Source organism: Gymnoscopelus microlampas (genome assembly GCF_963454915.1).
Source record: "Gymnoscopelus microlampas genome assembly, chromosome: 8".
Lineage (NCBI taxonomy): Eukaryota > Metazoa > Chordata > Actinopteri > Myctophiformes > Myctophidae > Gymnoscopelus > Gymnoscopelus microlampas.
Window position 1 is genome coordinate 8693780 of NC_139945.1, and position 17604 is coordinate 8711383.

The 17604-nt window shown below is 41.7% G+C and overlaps 1 protein-coding gene across 2 annotated transcripts in view; it reads right to left on the reverse strand.

The window, feature by feature from the left end:
* cntn5 (contactin 5) overlaps positions 1-17604 on the reverse strand; it is a 400683-nt gene that overhangs the window by 200117 nt on the left and 182962 nt on the right. For both annotated transcript variants that reach the window (XM_084063872.1, XM_084063871.1), the window contains exons 4-5: positions 16049-16172; positions 14475-14650 (exon numbers count right to left, since the gene is read on the reverse strand). In XM_084063872.1, coding sequence (XP_083919998.1) covers positions 14475-14650; positions 16049-16172 — 300 coding nt within the window. The remainder of the gene's footprint in view (positions 1-14474; positions 14651-16048; positions 16173-17604) is intronic.

Consider the following 17604-nt stretch of genomic DNA (forward strand, 5'->3'; position numbering starts at 1 on the left):
CGGGATTCGAACCTTGGGTCACACGCGTGGAAAGACAACATCTTAACGACTAGCCTAAAGGGGAATTGGATGCAGAGAATGGATTTGCAAAGTCTCAATTTGGTGTTTATACAATTTTTCAAGGTTGGCAAGTGGACGACAGACCTCGCAACCATAGAAGGAAATGGGTTCTATAACGGTGTCTGGTATTTTAGACAGATTTTAATTGGGAGGTGAATTTTAGACATATCGCTCTCTCCCTCTCCCTCTCTCCCTCTCTCTCTCTCTCTCTCTCTCTCTGAGCTAAAAAGCATTATTTTACACTTTGGCTATTCAAAAATAGCAGATCTACAAGCTCATAGCGCTACGAGCTTGCAGATCCGCTGTTTTTGAAAAATGGTAAAAAAGATGGGGGTCCACGGCCAAATGCATATCATTTTGGGGGTCCTTGACATGAAAAAGTATGAGAACCACTGATATAGAAACATCGTTTTTTTTCAGAATACTGTAGACAAATGGTTGAATCGGCTTCAGGTCTTAATGGGTTAAGAAGAGATAGAAGGTAGATTTTAGGTTGGGGGGGGGGGGTGGGGGGGGGTTACTGCGTATGCAGAATACCGGGAAAGGCAATGCTCGAGTTTCACTAAAATTCCAAGTACCAGAAGACCAAGCAAACCCGCGTGACCCGTTATTATTTCCTTCTGTAAAACGAGACGTACTGTACTGTATGTAAGTGGATCAATATCAATGTCTCTCTAATGAGGTAAAACTACCACAAATCAATGGACGGCAATCTAAATGTGGCCAACACTGGGGGGCGAAATTAACAACATCTCATTACATAACAGGCAACACGATCTGACCTGCAGATTTAGCAGTGTTCGTTCCATCGACATATTTACTAAGTCTTTAACCTTTTAAGACCTGGAACGCATCTGTGTCACTTTTGGATTTGAGCTAAAAAAAAAAAGCATTATTTTACACTTTTGGCTATTCAAAAATAGCAGATCTACAAGCTCGTAGCGCGGCACCGAGTGCCGCGCTACGAGCTTGTAGATCTGCTATTTTTGAAAAAATTAGAAAATGTGTGCAACTTAATATATTTATATTATTTTAAAGTGAAATTTTTTTACTCAAATCTTTGCTTCTGGGGGTCCAAAACATTTTGAGATGGGGGTCGGCGGCCAATTACATATCATTTTGGGGGTCCTTGATATGAAAACGTTTGAGAACCACTGACATAGAAACATAAGTTTTTCAGAAAACTGATTTAGAAGACTTAAGTAAGAATTGGCCTCAGGTCTTAATGGGTTAAATGCTGCAAACGGAAAAAAGAACTGCAATGCAGACAGTGGTGGACAGTAACTAAGTGCATTTACTTGAGTACTTAACAAAATATTTTGTGTTTTTTGAGTATTTACATTTTTTGGGAAGCTCATGACTCATACTCCGCTACATTTATAAACCTCACCACTGCTCAAACTGGACAGATCTACAAGCTTATACAACGCGGCGGGACGCACCCACTTGACAACGTGTAGATCAGCGCAAGCGAACGTTAATGAAGTTAACAGACAACTCTCACGCGTAATGAGCATTAAGAAGCGTTAACCTCACACGTTAACCTCACGACCAAAGGCTAATACAACTTGGAATGGATATTATATAAGCCCTACTGAACAATTGCTATATTCGATATCTACTGAACAATTGCTCGCTCACCTTTGCCGAGGTAAAAAGTTGATGCTGGAATAATGCGCCAATATCCAAGCTTTATTGATTTCTGAGGAGATTGTGTTATTTGGATGAACCCTCCACTCTCCTACATCGGAATTGGAAATGGAGTTATGGACACAGCTAGATTTCATCCATACTGTATCCTCATCAAGATGCTAAGGCTGTGTTCATGTGAAGTGGTCAATATCATAAATTAATACATTGGAGTCGGCATGAAAGCCCAATAGCGAAACCGTGGCCACACTTGCAAATGGGCGAACACGCCGAGGGAACTAATAATTAAAGGCTCTAAATGCGTCAACTGAAAATAAACTTGAGTAGATGTACTTAGTTACTTTACACCACTGTTGACACATTTTGCATGAAGAATAAGGCATTCTGATGACACAAGCTTGTAGTGGACGCCCGTCGAAATTCACGGACAAAAAAAGATTGATGAATCGGACTCCTAACGTTGGAATTTGCGTAAAAAGTACAACATTTTGGCGTAAAGGAGCTTAGTGAATCAGGCCCATTGTGCTTTTGACTGCACTACATTTCTAGGAAGGGACTCTTAGGACCCAAACTTACAAACATATATTATGAATTAACCACTTAACCCATTAACCCATTGAGACCTGAAGCCGATTCTACATGTCTCCTAAATCCCAACAGTTTTCTGAAAAACGTATGTTTCTGCTGTATATCAATGGTGCTCAATCTTTTTCATGTCAAGGACCCCCAAAATTATATGTATTTGGCCGCGGACCCCCATCAAAATATTTTGTTCCAGGGACCCACAGAAGCAAAGATTTGAGTTAAAAATGTTCGCTTTAAAAATATATATATTCAAAGATTTGCACACATTTTCAAGAATTTAAAAAAATAGCAGATCTACAAGCTTGTGGTGCGGCACTCGGTGCCGCGCTACGAGCTTGCATATCTGCTATTTTTGAATAGCCCAAAGTCTAAAATAATGCTTTTTTGCTCAAATCTAAAAATGACACAGTCCCAGGTCTTAGTGGGTTAAGGACTGATTCCGATTCTTAAAAGGAAGATGCAAAACAGTTTTTTTCACGATTTTTCAAACATAGCAGATCTACAAGCTCATAGCGCGGCAATCGGTGCCGCGCTATGAGCTTGTAGATCTGCTATTTTTGAAAAGACAAATACATCTAAAATGGCACCAGATGCGTTCCCGGTCTTAATGGGTTAAGCCCTATATTTCAGATATGGTGCAAATAGCCGAATTACAAGCTCACAACGTGTCACAGCACAACACATTGATATGAAAAAGAAAAAGTACTTTTACTTGTGAATACTTAAGTAGTTACTCGAGTATACTACTTTGTGTCCACGGCTGAACGCAGAAATGTGCCGTCGCCATCGCAAAGAGCAGGTGCTCGGTGGCGATCAATCATTTGACCAGATCGGCAGCCCGAGATAGTGGAGTAATGATTTCAGTCTGTCGTCAGGAACCACCGATCGGTTCAGAGCTTTGGCTCCTGTACCTGAGTCTGAGCCAGGGGGGGGGGGGGGGGGGGAGAGAGAGAGAGAGAGAGAGAGAGAGCGCGCGCAGTGGGGGAAAGTAACTAAGTATATCTACATATTTGTATTAACCCATTGAGACCTGCATCTGTGTCATTTTTTGATTTGAGCTAAAAAGCATTATTTTACACTTTGGGCTATTCAAAAATAGCAGATCTACAAGCTCATAGCGCGGCACCGAGTGCCGCGCTATGAGCTTGTAGATCTGCTATTTTTGAAAAATCGTGAAAATGTGTGCAAATCTTTGAATATATATATTTTTAAAGAGAACATTTTTAACTCAAATCTTTCCTTCTGGGGGTCCCTGGAACAACATATTTTGATGGGGGTCCGCGGCCAAATAGATATAATTTTGGGGGTCCTTGACATGAAAAAGATTGAGCACCACTGATACAGAAACAAACGTTTTTCAGAAAACTGTTGGGATTTAGGAGACATGTAGAATCGGCTTCAGGTCTCAATGGGTATACTAACGCGTCACACAAAAGCATCAAACGTAGCAGATCCACAAGCTTGAAATGTGGCACGAGGCGACGCGCTTTGAGCTCGTCAATCAGCTACTTTTGATGCTTTTGAATTTGAATGCAGAAAAGTAAAAGTTTTGGACATATGAGAGACGATATTCAAGTGACGTTCTTCAGTACATATTTGAGGTACTTTTAGTTTACCAGAGTGTTTGCATTTGTTGAGTAAAGAGTACTTTTACTTAGGTAAGATGCCAATACATTTCTACTTTTACTCAAGAAAAAAATTAAATGCAGGCCTTTTACTTTTTACTCTGATTGTACCGATTATTTTGATATTGTGGTATTGCTCGATTTACTTAAGTAACACAAATAAACTGAGTACTTCTTCCACCAGAGAGAGAGAGAGAGAGAGAGAGAGAGAGACACAGAGACATAGACAGAGTCAGAGACAGACAGAGACAGACAGAGAGACAGAGAGACAGAGAGACAGAGAGACAGAGAGACAGAGAGACAGAGAGACCGAGAGAGACAGAGACAGAGACAGAGACAGAGACAGAGACAGAGACAGAGACAGAGACAGAGACAGAGAGACAGAGAGACAGAGAGACAGAGAGACAGAGACAGAGACAGAGACAGAGACAGAGACAGAGACAGAGACAGAGAGACAGAGAGACAGAGAGACAGAGAGACCGAGAGAGACAGAGACAGAGACAGAGACAGAGACAGAGACAGAGACAGAGACAGAGAGACAGAGAGACAGAGAGAGAGAGCGAGAGAGAGAGAGAGCAGCAGCAGCAGCAGAAGATCTCCCTGGGGACAGGGATCACAGTACTCTGCTGCCTGCTGCTCTTCAAAGTCACGGCTGAGAAACAGCCCAACTGTGTGAGTTCAGCCTCTTCAGAGTGAAAAAAAAAGAGAGAGAGAGAGAAAAGAAGGCTCCTATACTGGAGAATGTTTGGAGGCACACAACACAACCAGTGAGCAGAATAGATTTGAATAAAGAAGAGAGAGAGGGACTTGGCCGTTCCTTGACGCACAGGCTCTATGCACAGCAGCCATAGAGAGCACCGAAGTCTGACGTCATTTACACATCCTTGGTTTGTCTACCTGGTTCGCGGTTTTCCACCCCCATTCTGAATCCCCATAGACGTATTTAATATCGCGTCAAATAAGAACTGTGTTCCAAAAATAAAGAAAAAACCCTGGTTTTACTCTTATGGATATGAAGCATCAACTGACGGTGAGAAAACGATAATGTTACTTCCGCAGAATTAGTTCAATTTTTGCCAGAAACAGACTGTATCAAATATAAGTGACAGAGTATCATAAACGATTCAGAACCTCCTTTCTGACAATATCGCCGAGACAGTTTGTTTATTTTTGGACCACAATTCTTATATGAGACGATTCTATGATGACCCAATGTTATTCTCCATAAAGAAATTACTTTACGAACCTGGGGATGAGCGAGTGACGTCAGGACTTCTGTACTCTATTGGAAATAACGTTTGTCACATGTGTTACCAATGATAGAAATTAAGGCTCTGTTCCATTTAGTGTAGCACAGTGGTTCTCAAACGTTTTAATTTCAAGGACCCCGGTAACTCTGAGAGTGTACAAATACGGGTCCCTTTGGTTCCATTTGTACACTCTCAGAGTTACAAACTCGTAAGGGACCATTTGGAACCCCCTCAAGGAACCATGATGGTCCCTGGACCACACTTTGAGACCCACTGGTGTAGCAGAGTGTTTCCAGGTAGCAAACATGCACAATATCAGTACCCTGACTCTGTTTGACCAGAATGGAGCAGAGCCTTTCGTTAGTATCATTGGTAACACCTGTGAAGGAAGTGAGGAAGATGCCCAATTTGTTTTCCAATATGGCTGCTGCTGTGCGTGGCAGTGTTAATTTTGACAGAAAATTTTGATTTAGTCTTATTCTTTTGAATGAACACACCATTTAGTCTTAGTCCCATTTTAGTCTTCTGAAATTGTTTAGCCTTAGTCTTAGTCTTGGTCGACTAAATATCAAAACCTTAGTATTTTAGTCTAAAACAATTACACTGCAGCAAATTCTGATTTAGTCTTAAAGGTAGGGTAAGTGATATTTTTGGGTTAAAACAAAAAGTATTTTGTTAAAAGGTTAAAACACTATATTCTGATAGTAATCATTGCTATAGAGTGTTTGTTCAGTAACAGGAGTCTCCCCGTCTCTCCAGCTCTTTAATAAACAGAAAATACATTTTCCGGTAGGTGTCAAAATCTCAGCCAATCAGGAGAAAGTACCCATTTTTAAGCTTCATTTTTATAGTGTTCCAGTTACAATTTTGCCTGCTCATTTCTGTCATCACTTCCAATTTCACTTGTTTAATCTGTATCCTGATTGAGTTCTCTATCCTGATTGGATACAATTTTAAATGAAACTGAAACGAAAATGCATTTTCTGTTTAATAAAGAGCTGGAGAGACAAGGAGACTCCTTTTACTGAACAAACACTCTATAGCAATGAGTACTATCAGAATATACTGTAGAGCTATTTAACACTTATTCTAACCAAAGAAAATCACTTACCCTACCTTTAAGCTCCTTACACACCGGAGGCGAATAATACATATTTTTTTTAAACCTTATGAAGTCAATGCAATCTTCCATGGAGCGAAAAAGCGAAAAATGTAAGCGAAAAAGCGTCTTTTAATTATTTGGAACGAATCTGAATTTTGCGTATATTCGCATAATCGCCGGTGTATAATGACCTTAAGTCTTAGTCTTAGTCAACTAAATATAATATACTTATACTTAAGCTCCTTACACACCGGGGGGCGATTTTTTCATGCGAATAATACGTTTTTTTTTAAAACCTTATAAAGTCAATGCAGTCCATGGAGCGAAAAAGCGTCTTTTAAGTATTCGGAACAAGTCCGAATTTTGCGTATATTCGCATAATGGCCGGTGTGTAATGACCTTTAGTCTTAGTCGACAAAATTAACACTGGCGCATAGAGCCCCTGCTTATTGACTGCATACAGACGGCGAGGTTGCCTTACCCCCTTGAGACACACCTTCAGTTCGCAGTGGTTCCCAAACAATGAGCTGAAAAGGTTTGTGAACCGCTGGCCTACATGCAGTTAGTTAGTCTGGCAACCCTTATAACCGCTTGTACCCCAGCGTCCATATTCTGGGGGAGAGAACATTAGCCAAAAAATAGTCGATCTACAAGCTCAAAACGCGATGCAATTCGACGCGTTTTGAGCTTGTAGGTGGACTATAAGGTGTAGATGGAAGAAAGCGGTGTATTGACCTTTAACCCATTAAGACCTGAGGCCGCTTCTAAACATTTTCGAAATCCTAAAAAAAAAAAAAAAATCGGGAAAAAATATTTTAAAAAAAAATATTTTTCACGATTTTTCAAAAGTAGCAGATCTACAAGCTCGTAGCGCGGCACTCGGTGCCGCGCTATGAGCTTGTATATCTGCTATTTTTGAATAGCCAAAGAAATCTAAAGTGACAGAGATGCGTTCCAGGTCTTAATGGGTTAACCTGCTCAATAAAGTTCTAGTAGATGAAGCTGCACAGAAGAGTATTAATAATTTAAAAAGAGAAAAAAGAAGCGCTGCACGGATCAGCCAGTGGCTCTGATAGATACAGTAGGTGCTCTTTGGCTACTGTGCAAATATGTAGTACTGTGTGAATACTGTTTTTCTCATGTTTTCACATATGTTTAATAGTTTATTTGGTGTTGGTCACTCTGGGTGTTGCCGCCATCTTTCCCTTTGTGATTTATTTGGTAATTTGTGCTCACTTGAACGGTTATTCAAATGACATGATGACGTATTAACGTACGGAACATGGCTGTATTTTAGTGTGACTGATTAGCCAAAATGTTAGACAGACCCTGATGAAGACCTTCTAGGTCGATAGGCTACGCGTTGGTCATAATGTGTTGCCTTGCTCGAAATAAGTCCTATATATGTTTTTCATCAAAGACGGAGTGCAGTGGAACTATTTTCTTTGCAAGTCTGCAGTCCACACCATTTGGGAGTTAAGCAGTACTTCTTTGAAAACCCTTTTTGATTAATAATTTAAGTCCGGGAGTGTCAAAAAGTGGACCCGGAATTCTCTGTGCTTAGACTAGTACAGAGTCTCAAAAGTCTCCACATGTTAATATCAATACAAAAATGCACAGTCAATCCTACGTGATTGAAACAGGAATGGGATTTTTTTTTCTCTTTACTTATTGGATGTGTTCCATTATAAGTTATTGAAACGATCAAAGAACTTCCAAGACTTTACAACTTCGGGGGATCAACGCTTTGCTTCAGCGCGTGAGAATGTGTAATGCCAACCAGATTAAGACAGACCACCTTGAATTCCAAGCTGGAGGGATAAAATAGCCACCCATTCGTTATGCTGAAAGAGACAGGCGAGGCTTTGCATCTCAATGCAGGCTGCAGGCCAGCTCGCTTTGTCTTCTCTGACTGGCGTTTTTTTATTGCAGGGTCCGGTTTGAAGGCAAACAGCAGAGTCAGACATGGAACTGTTGCAGACAGGGCTGCCACTAATGATTATTTTCATCATCAATTAATCTGTTGATTATTTATTTGATGTCAATTTAACACAGCGAGCGTGACAATGTACCCGCACGCTCTGAATACAATTAATTTAGAATCTAAATGAATTGCACTCACAATTAATTGAATTCGGCTGTAGTTCACTGTAGTTGAAAATGATTCGGCAAATGACAATTTTCTGGGACAGTGGAACTTTCCTATTAGATAAAAACAACTGCTGGGAAACACACGTGTGGCTTAAATGCTTAACCGACATAGTAGGACTGTGTCACGTGCGAAGACAACAGATGTCTAAAACTGTTACATATCAGGATTCAAATGCAAAACAATAGCAAAAGTAGCTGATCTACAAGCTCAAAACGCGTCGCTGCGTTCCGAGCTGTGTTTCGACCTTGCATATCTGCTACTTTTAATGATTTGTGTGACTCTGTAGTATGATCAAGTAGGGTGTTAATTTACAAAAAAGTAGTTATAAATAAGTTAAACTATAGAGATAAAAGGTTTCTGCCCGACAGCAACGAGATATACAAATCAATGAGTCTTCTTGGCAAGCGACACCATCGTACAGAAACTATGAATTAGTCTTCACTAGTTGTCCCAGACACACTTCCACCTGTTAAAGCACGACTTCACCGCTTTTCAACCTATCTTCATATAATAGGTCCTCACTAATACTCATGATAAAATGGTACCATTGTTTTCTACTCGGTCTGTGTCTCAGAGGAGGGCTGTGGACAGTTCAGAGTCCCGTCTACCAGTGACATCATCAATGGGGAATCCAAGCTAATAGAAACTGCAGGCTTTCTATTCCTGGAAAGTTGCAATGCAAAAAAAGAAGCCATTGTTCTCGCGTTAATAAAAATCTAAATAAAAAATGTGAAATCTTGTTGGAAAAAAAAATCATGCCTAACGATGTCACTGGTAGACGGGTTTCTGAACTGTCCACAGCCCTCCTATGAGACACAGACCAAGTAGAAAAAAATGGTACCATTTTATATATATTATATGAAGATACTGTAGGTTGAAAAGCGGTGAAGTCGTCCTTTAAAAAACTCCATTAACACTCTACCCTACGGGCCGATAAATCCAACCATAAAGCGCCGATCCCGTAGCCTACGGGCCGTGGTGCTTTTTCCTTTTTTTCGATTTTTTTTTTTTTCTTTTCAATTTTCTACACAGACCATTTCATTGTAACACCACCGGAATAATGACGAAACTGAAACTAAATTTTCTCCTTGTTGTTTTCTTCTCCTCGTCGATCTCTGTTTAACATAAACCGTTCTAACTACAACATGGAGGCACCGTTTGACACGCGTTCTTCAGTGGTAGAAGCAGGCAGATGTCTGCGATGTTTACAAACAGTGCACGGCTCAATTTTAAGGATTTTAACAAGGTCTATGCCGACGTGAAAAAAACAAAAAACAACAATAAAACGTTGGCACTGGTGAGTACATTATGAGATTAACCTATGGCGGTCAATGTGTTAAACCATGCATTCAACACAGGCGATTTTACTGCAGTAGATGAACAACTGAACACCAGCGGCCATGGATTCACTAACCTCATTTGACTGCAGTTTGAGATTATGAACGGAAGTCTAAATGACCAAAATGAGGAAAATGTGCAAACAAGTAGAAGAAAGAAACACAAATAACCCCCAACAGTGCCTCTGTGACCCCTTAATTTTTTTTGCTTCTAGCACCCCTGACGTTCTCTGAACACCTCCTAGCGGGGCGGTACCACCCCTGTTGAGATGGTTGTAAATTAATAAAGAACAAAAATGAAAAAATATTGGGAAAAAAACATTAAGAAACACATTCACATTTAGCCTGGGATCCAGCCTGCTTCACTACGTTCACTACATATGTTACGTAGGCAACGTCGTTGCTGATTGGATGTTGTTCCAACGAATCACGAATCGCACCGATCATACTGGTGTTTTTTTTATCCCGCACCGCACCACAGACCAATCAGAAGCCACGGTTAGTTTTCAGCCGTATGGCATGTCCCGCCTCCCTTGGAGCCTTTCCACACTGAGAAGCGAAGTGAGAAAAAAAAAATCCACCGAACGTAGTGAATCATGCTGGATCCCAGGCTAATTCACATTACTCTTGTTCTTGATGCACATAGATATTACAAGATACGTCACTAAACAAATGTAGTTATTTAATTCATTGATCTTCCGTTAATCAAATAACTGATGAATCGTTTCCATGTAGTTGCATAGTATTATAATATATGAATACTGCATGAAGCTGAAGAGATGCACTGTGCACAATGCGAGGAAAAAGAAGAGTGCTTTATGAGTAAAGTGAACCAGATAAGTGGCTTAGAAAAGCTTAACAGGCAGCTGGGAGCAGCCGATGCACTCAGGGGTCGTGTCAAGGTACAACTTTTAGCACAGATTGCCTGTCCAAGAAATACTCCCACAGGATGCCCCCGGCAATTTAAGCAGGTAGTGAGACTGAGGAAATTATAATATCTCCCACTTTATTAAAATTACATACATGAGATAATAAGACTCGTGGGGAAAGCGTGATATTAGAGCAACGTTGTCAAGACCGCTCCTCGGATCAGAGCACACCGCTCAATGGAATAATGAATCAAAGTAACCTAGTGGAAGAATAAGATGTCTGTCAGCAGGGGGCTTTCTCCACAAACAGTGCTCCCCCCCACCCCCCACACACACACACCGTTATATCCAAACAAAACCACCTCACCGACTGAAAAGGCTTGTCTCTGGTTTGACAGGGAGGTGGACTTATGTGAAATGGGAGAGAGCAGGTCAGACTCCAGGCACACCCTCCGCTGCCGCGCTGATGTGTTATTTTTGTCTTCATTCTGAGATGTTCTACTCACTGGTTCGGAATTTTTAAGTGGCTGATCCTGTTCTACAGTGAGTATGCTCTTCGTGACCACTTTAGGTTCACATAACACAAATGCTGCGCACCGTACGCTCGCTATAGTGAGCCGTAAGCTCCCTGCAGCCATACTGTAACATGACTATTATGGTCGTAGCTCCAGGGAAAACTTTGAGGAAAACCAACAATGGATTTTTTTCCTGCAGCACAGAACTCTGTGCCCATAGCCTTTCTGTCTGTACTTCACCACCAGGCGTGGGGACCAGAGATGCCCTCGAGTCTTTGAGCTCGAGTCCGAGTCGAGATTGAAGTATTCGAGGGGCGAATCCAAGTCGAGTCTCAAAAGAGCCAAAAAAAAAAAGCTCTGCCAGTTGTACTGTGACTTATCACGTATAACAAGGAATTCAAATCATGTACTGTATTATCATCACTATAAATACCGGTTTTGCTACCTTTTCGGATATATTGCCCAGTCCTGCTACACCCATGCAGCAGGTGATGTTAGGACAGCAAACTCCATACAACGTTGGTTAGAAATAAGGTTCCACTTATTATCATGGTGGATGCATAGCTCTGTATCTCATTAGTTACAGTGTGTTGGCTTGTTTACCTTACCACATGTCAGAACCCTGTTTGCCCTTTATGTCTAATGGTGGTGTGTGTGTGTGTGTGTGTGTGTGTGTGTGTGTGTGTGTGTGTGTGTGTGTGTGTGTGTGTGTGTGTGTGTGTGTGTGTGTGTGTGTGTGTGTGTGTGTGTGTGTGTGTGTGTGTGTCCTAAGTAAATGGCATGTACTGAGGCCACTCTCAGAGTTAATTACTTTGGCGAGAGGAGACAATACTGATATAATAATAATACATATTATATGTGTTATATGTGTATATAACACACTTTACATTCTTGCAAATCTCAAAGGGCTACAGGGTTTAAAAACATGGCATAAAAACACCTAGCAGACATTATTAAGGTTTTAAAGGTGTCACATGTCCATTGTCTGTGTTCTATTTTTCAATAACAGAGTAGCCTACAACTATATTGTGACAACTTACAATATAGACTATAATATAGGCCTACTGTAAATTTACATCACTCATAGCCTCTCAAACCCAGATGTCTAGACTTCAACACATATAACGTGCGTCAAGCACCACAAAAAACAGATACACAAAAACTATCAACGCACCACGTCATGACCTGTTGACAGCTTATATACATCAACACTAATCACTCAAGACCACTGCCCTAAACATTAGTGTTGTTGTTAGTAGGAATAAACACAGAAGCACTTGGGAGGACGTGGACTAAGAAAGGGGAGGAGTCAAACCGAGTCAAGTGTGACTGGAGTCCGAGTCTCAAACTCGAGTCCCCATCTCTGGTGGGCGCTGGACGCTTTTTGTCTCCGCCAGGCCGAAAGGCTGGCGAGAGAGTATGTTTTGCACCCTGTCCGTCCGTCCGTCCCTCTGTGAACAGCTAATCTCTGTCACTGTTAGCCCAGTCACAGCGAAACTGTGCACACACACTCCCTGGATGCCAATTCAGAACCTCTGCCCCAAGGTTTTCACAAGGGCCTGTTATAGTGCCACCAGGAGGCCGATTTTCCAATTTCCATGGCTAATCTTCGCTTCCAAAGTTTGCAGGATTGGTTTGTTTTGAACAAAATGCTTCAAATCATGAACGGAGCATGCGATTTCCCACTAGGCAGAGGAACGAATGCCACTTGAAAATGTTCAAATCAGCCTCATGGTGGCGCTATAACATGCCGATTCGCGTTGTTAGCTATAACTGCACTGATCTACGTGAAACTTTGCACGCACACTCCCTAGAGGCCAAGGAAAAACCTTTGCCCTGCATTTTTCACAACTGCTATTACTCCTTCAGATTCTGTCCAAAAATCACGCACATGTGTACACAGTATCTCCATAATGTGTGTGATCAATACGGATGTGTCCAATATTTCATATTCCATCCTCATTGGCTAACATTGGCTTCCAAAGTTTGCAGGATTGGTCCGTTTTGAGCAAAATGCCTCAAATCATGAACGCAGCGTGCAATATCCGTGAAACTTTGCATTAACATTCCCACCAAGCCGAGGAAGAAATGCCACCCTTTTCACATTGGCCTGTTATAGCGCCACCAGCAGGTCTAATTTAGCAAAACACACAAACAAAATGCCTCAAATCATGAATGCAGTGTCCTATTGCCGTGAAAGGCCTAAGAAGAAATGGCACCCTTTTCACATTGGCCTACTATAGCGCCACCAGGAGGCCAGAATAACCTACCTGACCTGGCGGAGACCTGTGCTCCGAGGAGCACTTTTTTCTAGTTGGCTCTCATTTACCACTGAGGTATGGAGTGTGGGAGACACACGCCCCATTTAGCAACACAATTCTAGTGTCAGGCACGGCCTACTGTCTATGGGGAATAAAGACGGCAACAGAATGTTGCTTTAGACCGTGTCTATTTACCCCACAAACAAACAGGTCTATTCTAAGTGAAAGAGATGAAGAGTTTGAAGCCAGTCGCTTGCATCCAAGCAGTTGGAAAGTCATCACACGTCTGGACATTTTGTCCTGAAAGAGGAAATTGCTACTGAAGCTTTAGGGCTCTGGAGCTTCAAGCAAGCATATGTTTCATGGGGCTTGCAGAGCCAAGAAAAAGGGTCAAATGTATAAAAAGGAGAACAGAGAAAAATGGCATATACGATAGATAGATAGATAGATAGATAGATAGATAGATAGATAGATAGATAGATCAGGGGTATTCAACAGGGGGTCCTCAGACTTACTACAGGGGGGCCGCCAAATCATTGTGTGATATTATTATTATTTTTTTTTTTTTACATTAACCACTTTACATTAACCCTAGCATCCCTTTTCTGAGGAGCTCTTTATCCAAAAATAGCCGATCTACAAGCTCACAACGCCTCGCGCTGCGAGGCGTTGTGAGCTTGTAGATCGGCTATTTTTGGCAAAGAGGTTTAGGTGTAGAGGGAAAAAAGAGCGCAGACCAAGTAAAACATTTTTTTTTATCTGAAACACAATTTTATACAATATAGAGGGGTCCCTGCTTCATCTCTCTCTCAGCTAGGGGGTCCTTGGCCTGAAAACGTTGAAGACCCCTGAGATAGATTAGATAGATAAACTGATAGATAGATAGATAGACAGATAGATAGATAGATAGATAGATAGATAGATAGATAGATAGATAGATAGATAGATAGATAGATAGATAGATAGATAGACAGATAGACAGATAGACAGATAGACAGATAGATAGATAGACAGATAGATAGACAGATAGACAGATACTGTAGATAGATAGGAAAAGGGGTTACTCACATGCGAATTGCAAAAGGGCGTCCCGACTCAAGATTGTTCCAAAGCTGTTCTGGGCCTTGCACTGGTACTTCCCAAAGTCAGTGATCTCACTCGTATTGGTTATAATTAAGTTCCCATCGATAAAGTTGTAGCGGTAATCCGCCTCTGTGTCTACTTCGGTCCCATTGAAGGACCAGCTGGAAACACAATACAAATGAGGGTTATTTGTGTCCAGGGGGCAAAGATGGAAGAGCTAAAAGAGACGAGGCGACGAGGGGTGAATGCAGGTACCAGTAGTTCACACCGGGACATCCTCTACCTCACTTCGTTTCCCAAACAGTGGGTCAGGACCCATTTGTGGGTCACGGACTGATTTTCATGGGTCGCGAGTAACTATTTTCTTTTCCTTTTTTTTACATTAGTATTATTATTTCAAAGGATTTTCAAAAAATATATATATTCCATAAATTCCACCAATTTTGCTGTTAACTCTTTCATTGCCATTCCCGTCCAATTCTGCAAAGGCTCACATTGCCACGGACGAGTTTGGACGATACTTGGCTGTTTAGTAGTTTTCTAAAAGATCTCGCTGTTCTCTATCACCCTGAGTGACCACTTTCACTTTTAAATCACACGGATCCGGAATTAACGTCATCCGAAGATTTCCGCCACCGTCCACTTCCTGTTTATTGGTTTCCTGGAAACAGCTATATCTTGAGTTGACTGGTTTTGCCCTGCATTAGGCGACACATGGTGTTTTCAACATGCTCTATCAAAGGAAGGGACAGTCCTGGTTGTATATTTTTTTCTCTGGACGACGAACAGTGATCCCTGTTGTGTTTACAAATGGTCTGACAAGCGATCATAATGAATATAAATGTTCTGTGGCCAGTTGGGGAGGTGGGAAAGACGTTCATTTTTGACGGAAGATGCTGTTTTCGGGCGTGCAGCGACAATGTAAGACACCTTTGATTTTTTTTTCCTCTGGGGGACGGTCACTGATACTGTTTGTGTTTACAACGGTCCGATGATAGATCATAATGGATCAACATTTTCTGTGACCAGTTGAAAAGGTTAAAAAAAACACGAAAACGCTGGCAGTGTGGCAGAACTGAAAATAGCCGATTTGGGAACCACTGCACATCCTCACTGCTTCTCAAACTCTGGCCCGTGGGCCACTTCCGGCCCACAAAGTAATTTCGATTGGCCCCCAATCAACCAATCAAAAATATACTGTATAATACAATATGTTGATATAATGCCATTCGAAATATATGTCTCATCTTTAATCACATTAAATAACATCATCAATTGCTTTTATTGCATTTAATTACATTAACAATCGCAAGTCACCAGTTATATATGCACTACAGCCATGAGCTGCAGCAAGCATCGAAACGTTGATACCAAAAACATTGTTTTAACCCCAAATGGACGGATGATTACGTTTATTTATTTTTTACCATCTCATGCCAATCATGTGTTTGATTTGTCAAATAAATGTCATTTCATCAATTGGCCCCTCCCGGGCCCCCTTGCCATTGTCCTAATGTGGCCCTCAGGTTAAGCTATGTGTGAGTATCCCTGCTCTATACCTGTATGATGGCGGTGGGTTCCCTCGTGCCTCGCAGTTCAGCATCACTTTCTTCTTGTCGGCGTCCAACGCCAGAATAGCATCGTCAGGCTCCTGGACAAAAAACGGCCCAAACCCGTCGCTCTCTGTGGAACAAAAAGAGAGAGAGGGTTGGTTTGCTTAGAGCCATGGTTCTCAAAGTGGGGTCCGGGGGACCCCCAGGGGTCCTTGAGCGGGTTCCAGGGGGTACCCAGATAAATGTTGGATAGTTAGTTACCAAATGGACCCTTATGTTGCTGTAACTCTGAGAGTGTACAAATGGAACCAAATGGACCCTTATGTCGCTGTAACTCTGAGTGTGTACAAATGGAACCAAATGGACCCGTAAGGGTCCATTTGGTTCCATTTGTACACTCTCAGAGTTATGGTGGTCTGTGGTCTAATGCAGGTGTTCCCAAAGTGGGGTCCGGGGACCCCCAGGGCCCTACATACATCAGCTATTAAAAAAAAAAAAAAAGAAATCCATCAGAACACATGGGAATTGTTTTGTTTTACCTTTCCTGAAAAGCAACAGTTTTGGTCTTACAGTACATGGTTTCTACCCGACAGCAACAATAGTGCTGCTTATTTAAACTCAACGCCCAGGACAGGACAGCTGAGTCGGTTGTAAGTAACAGTACATTTTGCTGCTGACTACCATTTCCAGATACATGCAGAGAGAGAGAGAGAGAGAGAGAGAGAGAGAGAGAGAGAGAGAGAGAGAGAGAGAGAGAGAGAGAGAGAGAGAGAGAGAGAGAGCCTTTGTAGTGTCAGGAAAGGTGTAGAGCTCCACAGGGAACCGGGAATTGGAAATCTGGACGACTGCGCCGGCAGCTACAGTATAATGATAGACTTTTGTATGAGGATGTCTTTTTTTTTTTTTGTATTTTGTTTTAAAAGACAAAACCGTCACCACTCATTTCGGGCGAGCATGTGACGGCACATTCCATGAAACCTCGACGCTACGGTTTCCAGAGGAGGAAAGTATAGCGAACATTTACGTTTTTTTTTTATAACTTTATACTACTCCATTACATCTCAGAGGGAAACAGTATTTTTGTTACTGCACTACAATCATTTGACAGCTTTAGTTACTAGTTGCTTTGCAGGTTTAGATTATTATTACAAAAGATACTTAACACAGCGGGTGCCATTAACGAGAATCCTAGGACCCTTTAACCCATTAAGTACCTGGAACGCATCTGTGTCACTTTTTGTGCAATTGCAATTGATAGAAAATAAGTCATTTTTTGGGTGAACTCCTCCTTTAACACATCCCCCGCCAACGGCTAATCTCAGAACGTCCATCGTAGTGCCAAGCTTTTTCCTACCTTTTTTGTTTTTTTGATTCCGTCATAGGCCCCGCTAAATCCGTTTAAAATCCGCGTTCATTTGGTTCGACACAAACACGGGATCCGACATTACAAAACGCCGAAGACGGCGACGCGATCCGACCAGCCATTTTGGAGAATGAGAGCAAAACGTTACAATGGGGGATGCGGAGAGCAAAACAACAAACCGAGATAATGGCTTCCAAAG